This window comes from Globicephala melas, chromosome 16 (assembly GCF_963455315.2).
Source record: "Globicephala melas chromosome 16, mGloMel1.2, whole genome shotgun sequence".
NCBI lineage: Eukaryota > Metazoa > Chordata > Mammalia > Artiodactyla > Delphinidae > Globicephala > Globicephala melas.
The window spans coordinates 81943360-81956479 of NC_083329.1; the positions used below are offsets into that span (position 1 = coordinate 81943360).

At 51.6% G+C, this 13120-nt stretch overlaps 2 protein-coding genes across 2 annotated transcripts in view; one reads left to right on the forward strand and one right to left on the reverse strand.

Moving 5' to 3' along the window:
• The window catches only part of PGBD5 (piggyBac transposable element derived 5), a 110550-nt gene extending 105200 nt beyond the window's left edge, over positions 1 to 5350 (forward strand). The window contains exon 8 of the mRNA XM_060286879.1: positions 5038 to 5350. The gene's annotated coding sequence lies outside the window, so the exon portion shown is untranslated. The remainder of the gene's footprint in view (positions 1 to 5037) is intronic.
• A 5165-nt stretch (positions 5351 to 10515) lies between these two features.
• Positions 10516 to 13120, reverse strand: part of GALNT2 (polypeptide N-acetylgalactosaminyltransferase 2) — a 179193-nt gene continuing 176588 nt past the window's right edge. Inside the window, exon 16 of the mRNA XM_030839531.2 lies at positions 10516 to 13102. Within this exon, the coding sequence (XP_030695391.1) occupies positions 12947 to 13102 (156 nt within the window). The 3' untranslated portion in view covers positions 10516 to 12946. The remainder of the gene's footprint in view (positions 13103 to 13120) is intronic.

The window sequence follows — 13120 nt, forward strand, 5'->3', positions numbered from 1 at the left end:
ATTTTAATGATAATACTGCTGGTGGTGTGACAGACTGACAGGTCATGATAGTTTGAGGTGACGCGATCTTTTAAAATCCCATCACCCAGGCAACCTCTCCGTGTAAGAGCTGGCTTTAGACGCTGGCCACTGGAATGCAGACACGGACCTGGCCATCTGGTGCTTCTGCAGTGGTGTGACCACGGGCATGCTGGAGGCCCTCGCTGCACAGCGGGCTTCTAACTATTGGAGACATCCCTCACAGTCTGGATCCTCTGTCTCTTGGGGTGACTTTGCTAAAATAAAAGGATGCAGCAGTGAAAGACTGTGTTGGGAGGGCAAGTCTGAGTTTTCATTGAGTGAGAGAGAGAGATGCAGCTAATAAAATTCAGGTCTGGCATGTGGGACCCAAGCTGATGGTCTGAGTAGCTCTTTCCCCAAAACTATCATCATGAAAAGAGACTTGACAGACGAGAGCACTTATCACTTTGGCAGCTCTGCTTCCGGCCCTCCCTGGGTGGGAGCCACCGGCCCTCTCAGGAGCCCTGCTGTCCCAGGAAGGCAAGGACACGGTGGGTGTTTCTCGGAGGGAGGGGTCGGCTCGGCCGACATGCCCAGGGCCTCAGGAATGCATCTCCTCCCCTTCCGCACGTGCTCCTTGCAGCTGAGAGCACGGGGTAAAGGCCCGTTTATTACAGGGACAGAGGGACACGTGGTGAGCTCTGGCTGCACGGCTTGTGAGAGCAGCCACCCGGAAAGAGGACCCGTGTCCCAATCGGATCCTCACTGCTTCCCCTAAAGAACTGGCCTGAAGTCCATATGCTTCCTTAAGGAGTTGATACCAAAGAAACCGACTGAGCTATCAGCATAGACCAAAAGAAGAACTTGCACTAATGTACTTTCTTTAAATACATTTCTCAGTTCTACTTCCTCCCCCTTTGAGGGAGGTGATGGAAGTGGGCCTGTCTATGTTAGTTTATTTATCACCTAAGTCCCCGATCCAGCAGGGCTGGTTAGAGGTGTCGGAGATACACACAGACCTTCTCCCAGAGTCCAGGAATGAGCCGTCGGCCTCAGGCTTGAGCCCAGGGGCCACATGGAACTGGATTCTCTGGTCCCTGCTCCGATCAAGCCGTTCTTTTCCCCCAAGAAGCTCTCACTGTCTATATTTGAATGCTTTCTGCAACCCTTATTCATTTTATCGCCTACTTTATCATTATGATAAGTTCTGTCACTCAAAGGCCTCTGACCCTAAGGATACTGGCTTGCAGGATCTTAGTTCCCCAATCAGGGATTGAACCTGCGCTCTTGGAGCTCATCATGGGCTATGAGATTAGAGGCCCTGTCCAGTGCTGAGGGCTGTCCCTGCAGATGTGTGCACCCTATGGACATCTGGTTCGGAGCTGGCAGGAGGCCAAGCTGAGCTGTGCATGTGGCTTTGGGGATTCATGAGGGCAACAGTGTATTAGCCAGTCAGAACTGCTATAACAAAGTATCGTGGTGGGGCAGGCATAGGATAGACATTCACGTTCCAAAAGGGAGAAATTGGAAGGAAGAAAGGGGTGACAGTCCAAAGGAAGTCTGAAACCTACCAGGGCAAATTCCATTAGATTTTAAGGTTTAAGAATAATCCTCTTTGATACTGCAAAGAAAGAAGATCGCAGGTCAATATCTTTGGTGAATATAGATGCAAAAATCCTCAACAAAATATTAGCAAACAAATTCACCGATATATAAAAGGGATCATACACCATGATCAAGTGGGATTTATTCCAGAGATGCAAGGATGGTTCAGTATCCTCAAATCAATCAACATGATACACCACAATAACAAAAGCAAGGATAAAAATCACATGATTATCTCAACAGACGCAGAAAAAACATTTGACAAAATTCAGCATCCATTCATGATAAAAATTCTCATCAAAGCTGGTATAGAGGGAACATATCTCAACATAATAAAAGTCCTCCATTAAAAACCCACAGCTAGGGCTTCCTGGTGGCGCAGTGGTTGAGAGTCTGCCTGCCGATGCAGGGGACACAGGTTCGTGCCCCGGTCCGGGAAGATCCCACATGCCGCGGAGCGGCTAGGACCGTGAGCCATGGCCGCTGAGCCTGCGCATCCGGAGCCTGTGCTCCGCAACGGGAGAGGCCACAACAGTGAGAGGCCCACGTACCGCAAAACAAAAAAACCCACAGCTAACATCATACTCAACAGTGAAAAGCTGAAAGCCTTTTCTCTAAAATCAGGAACAAGAAAAGGATGCCCACTCTCACCATTTTTCTTGAACATAGTATTGGAAGTCCTAGCCATAGCAATGAGACCAGAAAAAGAAATAAAATGTATCCAGATTGGAAGGGAAGAAGTAAAACTGTCCCTATTTGCAAATGATACGATACTATATAGAGAAAACCCTAAAGCCTTCACCAAAAAATTTTTGAGCTAAGAAGTGAATTCAGTAAAGTTGCAGGATACAAGATTAATATACAGAAATCTGTTGCTTTCCTATACATTATAATGAGCTATCAGAAAGAGAATTCAAGAAAACAATCCCATTTACAATTGCAGCAAAAATAATAAAATACCTAGGAATAAACTTAACTAAGGAGGTGAAAGATCTATACTCTAAAACCTATAAGATATTGAAGGAAACTGAATGATACAAAGAAATGGAAAAATATCCCATGTCCATAGATTGAAATAATTAATATGGTTAAAATGTCCATACTACCCAAAGCAATCTACAGATTTAATGCAGTCCCTATCAAAGTACCTCTGACATTTTTCACAGAACTAGAATAAATAATCCTAAAATTTATATGGAAACTTAAAGACCCTGAATAGCCAAAGCAATCTTGAGAAAGAAAAACAGAGCTGGAGAAATCAGGCTCCCTGACTTCAGACTATACTACAAAGCTACAGTAATCAAGACAGTATGGTACTGGCACAAAAACAGAAATAGAGATCAATGGAACAGGATAGAAAGCCCAGAAATAAACCCATGCACCTATGGTCAATTAATCTATGACAAAGGAGGCAAGACTATATAATGGAGGAAAGACAGTCTGTCTCTTCAGTTAAGTGATGCTGGGAAAACTGGACAGCTACATCTAAAAGAATGAAATTAGAACATTTTTCTCACACCATATACAAAACAAAAACAAAAAACCCTCAAAATGGGTTAAAGACCTAAATGTAAGACTGGAAACCATAAAACTCCTAGAAGAGAACACAAGCAGAGCACTCTTTGAGAGATACTGTAGCAATATTTTTAAGGATCTGTCTCCTCAGGCAAAGGAAACAAAAGCAAAAATAAACAAATGTGACCTAATTAAACTTAAAAGCTTCTGCCCAGCAAAGGAAACCATGGACAAAATGAAAAGACAACCTACTGAATGGGAGAAAATATTTGCAAATGATATGATAAGGGGTTAATATCAAAAATATATAAACAGCTCATACAACTCAGTATCAGAAAAACAAACAACCTGATTAAACAAATAGGCAGAAGACCTGAATAGACATTTTTCCAGAAAAGATATACAGATGGCCGACAGGCACATGAAAAGATGCTCAACATCACTAATCATCAGAGAACTGCAAATCAAAACCACCATGAGCTATCACCTCATACTTGTCAGAATGGCTATTGTCAAAAAGTTAAAAAATAACACATGTTGGCAAGGATGTGGAGAAAAGGGAACCCTAGTACACTGTTGGGGGGAATGTAAATTGATGCAGCCACTGTGGAGAACAGTATGGAGGTTCTGCAAAACACTAAAAATAGAACTACCATATAATCTAGCAATCCCATTCCTGGGTATATATCTGAAAAAAATGAAAACAGTAATTTGAAAAGATACAAGCACCCAATGTTCATAGCAGAATTATTTACAATTACCAAGATATGGAACCAAGCTAAGTGTCCATGAACAGATGAATGGATACATAAAATGTGGTATATATATGTATATGTGGTGTATGTGTGTGTGTGTGTGTGTGTGTGTGTGTGTATAGAATAGAATACTACTCAGCCTTAAAAGAAAGAATAAAATTTTGCCATTTACCACAACATGGATGGACCTAGAGGGTATTATGTTTAGTGAAATATGTCAGACAAAGGCAAATACTGCATGCTATCACTTATATGTAGAATCTAAAAAAATAAAACAAATGAATATCACAAAACAGAAACAGACCCACAGATATAGAGAACAAACTAGTGGTTACCAGTGGAGAGAGGGAAGGAAGATGGGGCAAGATAGGGGGAGGGGATTAAAAGATACAAACTACTATGTATAAAATAAATAAGCTACCAGGAAATATTGTACAGCACAGGGAAACATAGCCATTATTTTATAATAACTTTAAATGAAGTGTAATCTATAAAAATATCGAATCCCTATGTTGTACACCTGAAACTAATACAATACTTTAAGCCAACTCTACTTAATAATTAAAAGAAAATAATCCTCTTTGTCTCCATGCTCTTCTCTCTGGGTCCACCAGGGTGGCAGCCGTGACCCTTCAGCCCTGGAGTGAAATAGAGAACTCAGCTCTGCCCCCCCGCGGTGCCCTGGGCCGTGTGACAGGCAACCTTAAACCACTCTTCAGGGTCATTCTTCCCTCTGCCTGGAGGATGAGGCATGTTTGCCGGGCTGGCGCTATGGTTCTGTCCTATAGAATCCTGGACAGCCTTTCCTTCATCTCATCCTGTCTCGGTCTCCTTCAGTCCAAGCTGGTGGCATTTCTGCTGATATAAAACTCTCAGAAACCTTGGGTCTGGTGGGTCTAAGCCACCAAACAAGAGGGTCTTCCGCAGATCTCCCCTGGAGAAGCTCCCCTCTACCCTGGCTTCTGCTGCGATGGCTGATTGGATCCATCAGGCACATGTCCATAAGCTTCTTAGCAAACACTGCCCAGCACCACTCTAAGTGCTCTCTCCAGAGCACAAGCTTTTCTCATTTTTTATAGTGTGGATTGGTTGAGAATTTTCCAAATCTACACGTTCTGGTTCCCTCTTCAATTTATCTCTTTCCTCTTGAATTTTACTATAGGTAGCAAGGAGAAAATAGGCTGCACCTTCAACACTTTGCTTGGAAACCTCCTCAGCGGGACTTCCCTGGTGGCGCAGTGGTTAAGAATCCACCTGCCAATGCAGGGGACACTGGTTCAAGCCCTTGGTCTGGGAAGATCCCACATGCTGTGGAGCAACTAAGTCCGTGTGCCACAACTACTGAGCCTGTGCTCTAGAGCCCGCGAGCCACAAATACTGAGCCTGTGAGCCACAACTACTGAAGCCCACATGCCTAGAGCCCGTGCTCCGCAACAAGAGAAGCCACCGCAATGAGAAGCCCACACACCGCAACAAAGAGTAGCCCCCGCTCGCCACAACTAGAGAAAGCCCGCGCGCAACGAAGACCCAACACAGCCAAAAATAAATAAAATTTAAAAAGAAGAAAAGAAAAAGAAACCTCCTCAGCTGTGCATCCACGCTGGTCACCTGCAGGTTCTGCTTCCACAAAACACTAGAACACGTGATGCAGCTGAGATCTCTGCCGCTCTGACAGGGAGCGCCTTCCTCCAGGTTCCCTTCCCCTTCCCCGTCTCTTGTTCCTCATTTCCCTCCGAGACCTCACCGGGGGCACCTTCAGCGGTTATGTTTGTATCCTGTCTGTGATGGTGTGTGTGCTCCTCTCTGTAGGGGTCTCTGTAGGCCCCCTCTTCTCTCTGGATCACCTTTCACACCCACAGTCTCTTCAAGGCGACCCAGGCTCTATCTAACACGCTCCTCGAAACTCCTCCATTTCTGCCCACTATTAGTTCGAAAGCCCCTTCCACACTTTTTAGGTATTTGTTACAGTAGCACCTCACTTCCTGGTACCAACGTTGGCATTAGTTAGGGTTGCCAAACCAAAGTACCACCGGCTGGGTGGCTTAGTCAACAGAAATGTATCTTCTCATGATTCTGGAGGCTAAACGTCGGAGATCAAAGGGTTGGCAGGTTGGTCCCTTCCAAGCCCTCCCTCCCTGGCTATTAGACGATCGTCTTCTCCCCGTGTCCTCCTGTTGGTCCTTCCTCTGTGCTTGTCTGCGTCCTAATCTCTTCTTATAAGGACACCAGTCATACTGGATTGGGGCCACCCTGATGGCCTCATTTTAACTCCCGTCTTTAAAGACTGTCTCCAAATAGAGTCACATTCTGAGGTCCTGGGGCTTAGGATGTTGAGGTCCTAACTTCAACATACGGATTTTGGAGAGAACACAATTCAGTCCCTAACGAGCCTCCATACACTTCCTACTTCCGAAAAGCTGGCCCAGTGGTTTTGTGCCGTCACTCGGCAGCGGTGTCCCCCGTCCCCCTCCCCCAGCCCTTCAGGCCCCTGTTGTCCCCGGTGGGAGACACGTGGGCCACGTTCTCGCTGTGGTCGGCGGCGCGTGGCCATGGGGAGGGGAGCCCTGGAAACCCAGGGGCGCTTAGCCGCCCTGAGTCCCGGCAGCCGTCCTGTCGGAGGGGCTGGAGGGCAGTGGGGTCCATCCTCCCTCCCTCCCGTCTTCTGCAAACCCGCAGGGCCGCCGGCCTGGCCCGCAGACCCCAGCCTGACTGCGTGCGCGGCCTCTGTCCGCCCACCCCACGCGCCGTCACCCGCTGCCCGCTGGTCGTCGGCCCTGGAGGCGAGCCCACGCGATGTCCCTGCGCCCACGCTCGCTCGGCAGCGGCCGGGCCTGGCTTGGCGCGCCCCTTCCCCGCCTCGCTCGGCCCTCGTCGGGGTCTCTCCTTCCCCGGCCCGGACTCAGCCTCCCCGTCGGGCCCGTGCCTCCCGTCTCCTCTTCTGCGGCCGCTCGGGGGCGACGCGACAGCAGGTTCCACACCCCCCAGCCAGGCAGTGACATGTCGCGGGCAACTCAGCACCTGTAACAAGCCTCCCCCGGGGCCCCTGTCCAGGCCCCTCCCTGTACGACCGCACGCGCCCACCGCCCGCCCGCCGTGAGGCCCGCCCCGCCGGGGATGCTCTCACATCTCACGGGCCGCATCTCACCGTGACCGTGCCCCCCTCTCAGACCCGGTGAAGTGACTTTCCTGTGCTGACCCGGGGGCTGGGAGGCAAGAATGGCGCTGAGGGCCCCTCGACGCTCGCTGCGCACCCCAAGCCTCCCTCCCCCCGCCGCCCCGCCCCGCCCCCCCCCAGCTTTCCCGGGCGCCAGCTCGCCCCGCCCCACGGTGTCCTGCCCGGGCTCCTTGCCCTCCCGCTGGACCAGGAGGAGGACAGTCTCACTGTGGGTAACCTGGGCAACAGGCTTGTCCCACTTGGCCCTCAGAAAGAAGGCTGGAGCCAGGCCCGGGGTCAAGGTCAGCTTGGGAGGAGAAGAGGCGGCCGCCGAGGCGCAGAGCTGGTCCCAGAGCACAGCTGTGGGTGACAGGTGTCATCTACTCCGAGATTCTTAGAGTTTTCCAGAAGCTTTATTTTGTTTTGCCTCCAACTGAACGTACGTAGCCAATGAACTGGAAGCTTGGTCACACACACACACATCACAGGTATCTTCACATCACGTTAACTAGATTTTTCAAACTACTGCTTACGCGCATTACTACTTTGAAATTATGGCAGCAATCAGACATGAGGCCTCGTTATTTAACGCATTCAGAAACACATATTATAAACATATTTTGATAACCGTCTCGGCATCATTTGTCTTTGCGACCCCAAGCCATACATCTCACTCACCTGAAAACAAAGAGGCCCCACGTGGCCAGCAGGCGCCAGAGGACCAGGGTGAAGCCGCCTTCCACCGAGGACGCAGGAGCCTGTGACCACGTGGCCGCCCCGGCCGTTCGGCCGGCCGTACAGCCGTCTTTCAGGGACGACAAATGCGGCAGGTGCTGCGCCCGCCCTAGCGGTTGCCCCGCCCTGTCCTCCCCGCCGGCAGACCCCCACCCCATGACACAGGGCGGTGGCGCTGGGAGGGGACTGCTGTCCCCTGCCCTGGCACCTGGGCGCCGGGTTCTGGGCAGTGGGGCCCGAGAGGTTCTGTGCAGGGGGCGGTGATCACTGGGAAAGGGGCGTCTGCGCTGGCGGGAGGGCAGTAAAGAAGGAGAAAGACGCACAGGGCAGCAGGAAACGCTTCCTTCTCGCGGAGGGTTTTCCCGCTTCTGGGACGGACGGGGGAGGGCACGGTCGGGCAGACGAGGGTAGTTGTTCACAATGAAGTCACGTCCCAGAACCAATCCAGAACCCTGTCACCTTGGGCCTTGCTGTCATATACGATAATAAATGTCTCCATTTATACTACGTTCAGTTGGATTTCTGACACTCTTCACTGAAAGTGCTTCAGCAGAGAATTCCGCACAACTTCAAGAACACCGTGGACAGTTAATTTCTGGAAGTTCTTCAGTGAGCCTGCACCGGCCACTCTGAGTTCTCACATCTTGGCCCTCGACGGTGAACCAAACCGCCGCCCCTCAACACCCCCCTGCCCCCCGTCAACCCCGAGGATTCCTTCCATGACCTTCAGGAGGCCAGCACCTTGCTGTGACTCAGTCTATCTTCCTGTGTTCAAGATCTGGGTCCAAGTCGGACTCCCCTGGGGGTGTAACCTGTGGCGGGGACCATGACGGTCTTTTCCGCAGCCCCTGCCCAGCACCCAGGGCCAGGCCCCGCGGGTGCTCAGGCAGGAACTGCTGGGGGAATACTTCTCATTACTTCTTTGGGACCCCACAGATGCAAGGGCTTTTGGAAACACGTTTATCATGTGCAGGCACACGTAATACATAAGATCAAATACATATATATTGTATTATTAGTAAGTTGCTCAGGAATATGTAAGAACATCTAGGAAGAAAATTTTCTTTTTTCTTTCAGGTAAGTCCGTGGACAGAAGAGGGCGTGCAAACATCTTATTTTTCTGGCTGAATATTTTTTAAAACGTGAAATATACTGCAGAATCAAAGAGCCGAGGTGGGTTAAGTATTTTACTCTAAATATATATTTTAAAATATTTATTTATTTCGGCCACGCTGGGTCTTAGTTGTGGCGCGTGGGATCTTTAGTTGCGGCACGCGGGCTTCTTAGTTGCGGCATGCATGCCGGATCTAGTTCCCCGACCAAGGATCGAACTCAGGCCCCCTGCACTGGGAGTGCGGGGTCTTACCCACTGGACCGCCAGGGAAGTCCCTTACTCTAAATATTTTTGCAAACCTGATCCTCCCTGCTCTAGTCCAAGGCTCATATAGCTCCCCTCCCCCCAGAATCGGCCCAAAGTCTTTCCTCAGCATGCGGGACTCCGCATGCTGGCCAGACTGACCCAATCCTGTCTCCAAACGCCCCACCCTGAGCCTGCCAGACACTCTGCTCATCCTCTTCTGGCATTTAACACGTTCCCCCTGCTCTTAGGTCTCCAGGGCATCAGGGCAACATAGAGAGTTTCTCAGAAAATTCCTGTTGTCAAAGCGGTAAACACACACACACACACACACACACACACACACACACACACACACACACAGTTCCTAAAGGCCTCTGATGGGTCCTGCACAATTACGCTAAGAGCTCTTCCTGTTTCTCAGATGGCAGCGGAGCAAATTTTGGTTGTCTCAAATAATGGAGACAGAGGATGCAGAAACAGGGCCTCCAGAAGGTTCAAAACACTCATCGGGGCCATCTTTTCAGCCTCCCCAGTTGCAACCCAAATTGCTGAAGAATTGGTCAGTGTTGTGTTTCCTTGACACACCTGTGGGGTCGTCCAAAGGAAGGTAGTTTTAAAGGCCCAGGAAGAGGGGCAAGGACTCAAGTTCGCCTGGAATGGAACTGGAGAGCCCGGGTAATTGGTAAATAGAATAAGCATTTAAAACACTCTAAAAGCTGTGATGATATTGGCCCTTCAGCCTCTCCCCTGCCCTGGTTTGGAGCGCAGGCTTTGGCTCTCAGCGCCTGGGGCTGGCCAGGGGAGTACTTAGGAGTGGCGTGACCTTGGGCAGGTTAGCCTGTGACGCTGAGCAGGCCAGCAGCTTTAAGCACCAGTTTCCCCAGCCAACTGTAAAATGCAGCCCGTAATGCTACCTCCCAGGTTACTGGGAGAAGGCAATGAGGATGTATTTAAGTGCCTGGAGTGGGGCCTGGCACATCATAAACACTCCACAGATGATAACGGCTATTATTCCAAATAAGAATAAACATCCGGGGCTTCCCCGGTGGCGCAGTGGTTGAGAGTCCGCCTGCCGATGCAGGGGACGCAGGTTCGTGCCCCGGTCCGGGAAGATCCCACGTGCCGCGAAGCGGCTGGGCCCGTGAGCCATGGCCGCTGAGCCTGTGCTCCGCAACGGGAGAGGCCACAACAGTGAGAGGCCCGTGTACCGCAAAAAAAAAAAAAAAAAAGAATAAACAGCAGAAGGTGCAGCAGTAAAAGGTGAACGCATTTTAAAAGTGTGATAAGACATGGTAATCGAGCAGCACCCCTCTCCCAAGAGACCATCATCACAGCCCCCAAACACCAGGCAAGTCCGTCCTATAAAGACCAAGAGTGACTGTAGCCGCCAGCAGAGCGTATCTATAAAGTGTCTCCTCTTTATTTAAGTTAAACAGTTTTCAAGGATGGTTTCCATCTATAAAATGGACGAAGTACAAGCTCTGTACAGCAGTTCTTTTTAAAAATCAACTGGAAAAAAAATTACCAAACTATATTTTGAATTTGCAAAACATATCACAGATACCATCATTTTAGCTTTTATGAAGACATAAGAAAGACCAGCACAGAGAAGACAACTAACTTCGCCACGCTTTGCTCCAAGGGCTTTGAGGAAAGGATCTTTACTCGTAAAAACAAGAGTGGGAGAGGGGGACAGTCCCGATGACTAGAAAGTAATGCAGCCACAGTAAGTCACTTTGGCACACTGTGTCATGTAAACATAGCTCACCCAGGGAGCCCTCCCAGCCCACCTCAGCCCACAATGCCCACGCCTGCCAAGGCCGCCAGCCCTACCACCCCAGGGATGGCGGAGCTGCCCCCCAAGGGCCCCGGGGGGACGCATCTCAAGGGTACAAAGGTTGGTAAGACTTCTGGGTGGGCAAAGAATTTGTCAAGAACCTGATTAAAATTTGTGTTACTTTAAAGCCAAATTTGTTTTCCGTCCATGGGATTTTTTTCCTAACAGTAGAAGTCGCCTGACAACGGAACCCAGGATCTGGGTGGCTGCTTCCTGCCCCACCTGTGCTCAGCAGCCTTGCACAGGTACCCAGGACTCCCCCTAAGAGCCTACTGGTGGTCACGATCAGCCTCTGAAGATACAGTTGTGCCGAGTTAATCCAGCTACGGCCTCCCGGTCCACCGAAGATACACCTGGTTGGTCGGCAGGGGGCCAAAAGAAGCAGAACAAAGTCACCCAGCCACGCCTCCAGGCCCGAGCCCACCGTCACAAAGCAAACACATGGGGGGCTTCTGCAGTGGAGGAAGAAAGACCAACGTCCCCTTTCCTAGAAGAAACAGGCAGGAGAGAGCTGCACTTGGCCGAGTGCCAACCTGGCAGAACCTTCTGGGGTCACTTCTCTGTGACCTCCCAGGCCCTCCCAGAGGGGCCTGAAGGTGTGCCCGTGTGACGCCTCCTGGACACGGGGCATCTGTGTGACGAAGTGCTGGGTGAGGGGGGCGCAGGAAGGCAGGAGGGCAGTGACCACGAGAGTGACCAGGGCGCCCCGTGGGGCCTGCGGCTGGGCTACCCCTGCGTGTGGGCACCTCGGAGGCAAGGAGGGCTCTGCGGGGACACGCCTGGGTGTCAGGGCCGCGCCCAGGCCGCTCTTCCTGCTTTACTTTTAGTTCATGACCGTCTTGTGGTTTATGCCGACCTGCGCCTCCTAAGCCACAAAGCTCCCGTTTTGTGCCCCGAATCGTCAGCGTCATTGAGCGGGTGCTGTTTGGTTTTCACTTTTCCTAACTCTTGACCCAGAGCCCCTGAGGCAGGCGGGGCTGGGCCCAGGTGACCTTCACAGCGGTGCCAGTACACCAGGGCCCTCAGCATGAGCCCAGTGCTGCCTGGGACAGCTTCCCACCGTCACTGGGAGCCGGCAGATGCTTGTTTACTCATTTTATCCTTAGAGAAAAGAAACCTAATTTACAAAGACCCAAAGCAATACTCTGTCAAATTACATAACCCATTCAGGGTTTACGGACACCAAGGGCACGAAAAGTGGATTCCGACACAGAGCAGGACACGACTCCCAGCTGAAGCCAAACCGAGATGCCGCCGGGGTCCGGGCCTCGGGGCAGGGCAAGCCTCCCGGGGTGGCGGCCACAGCAGGACCTACCCACCTATAAGGCTCCGGGGGCAAAGGAGGCGCTTTCTCCCTCGGGCGCCGAAGGGCTCAGCCCCTCCTCCTGACGCTGTGATCTGCTTTGTGGACAACTTACAGGATGAGGGTGACCTACAGAAACCATAGGAACTGACCGTACATTCTTTCTTCATACATGTCTGTGTGCAGTGTCCCACCACAGCAAAGTTCATATCCAAAGAGAGCAGGTACGCCACGTGGAAGGGGGTCTGCACCGGGAAGACAGCTGGGAGGGCGGGGCAGGGCAAACGCCGTGACCGTGACCGTGACCGTGACCGTGACCCGGATGGAAACCGGACGTGCTATCCGCGGATCCGAGTGGAGGCTGGAGAGCTCCTCTCGCTGTGCTGCGGCCGCCGCCCCTTCCCTCCCGGTCCTGCCGCCCGCAGGCGTGGGGCTCCCGCATCCATCCGCGTGGCGCGGGGCGGGGAGAGGCGGCGGGGCCCGGGGTCGGGGTGGGCCAGCTCCTCCCTCCTCGCCGCCCCGGTGCCGCCCGCCCCGCGCCGAGGTCCTCCGACCTTCAGACCGTGATGGAATACTGAGGTATATAGTTTCTCCAAAAGTTTAAGAAACAGAATCAATAACGTCGGGCTCGGTCAGGCTCGTCGTCGGGCCCGACGGCGCCGGAGGACGCGGGCGGCTCGCTCTACTGCTGCAGGTTGAGCGAGAACTTCCACTGCTGGGACAGCGCGGGGCCGCACACCTCCACGCTCAGGCCGCCGTTCTGCGCCCCGCGGCTGTCCAGGCACAGGTTGCTGCCCACGTGCCGCAGCTTGGAATTGCCCTCGATCTGCTCCCATTTCTGCAAAAGACAGGAGAA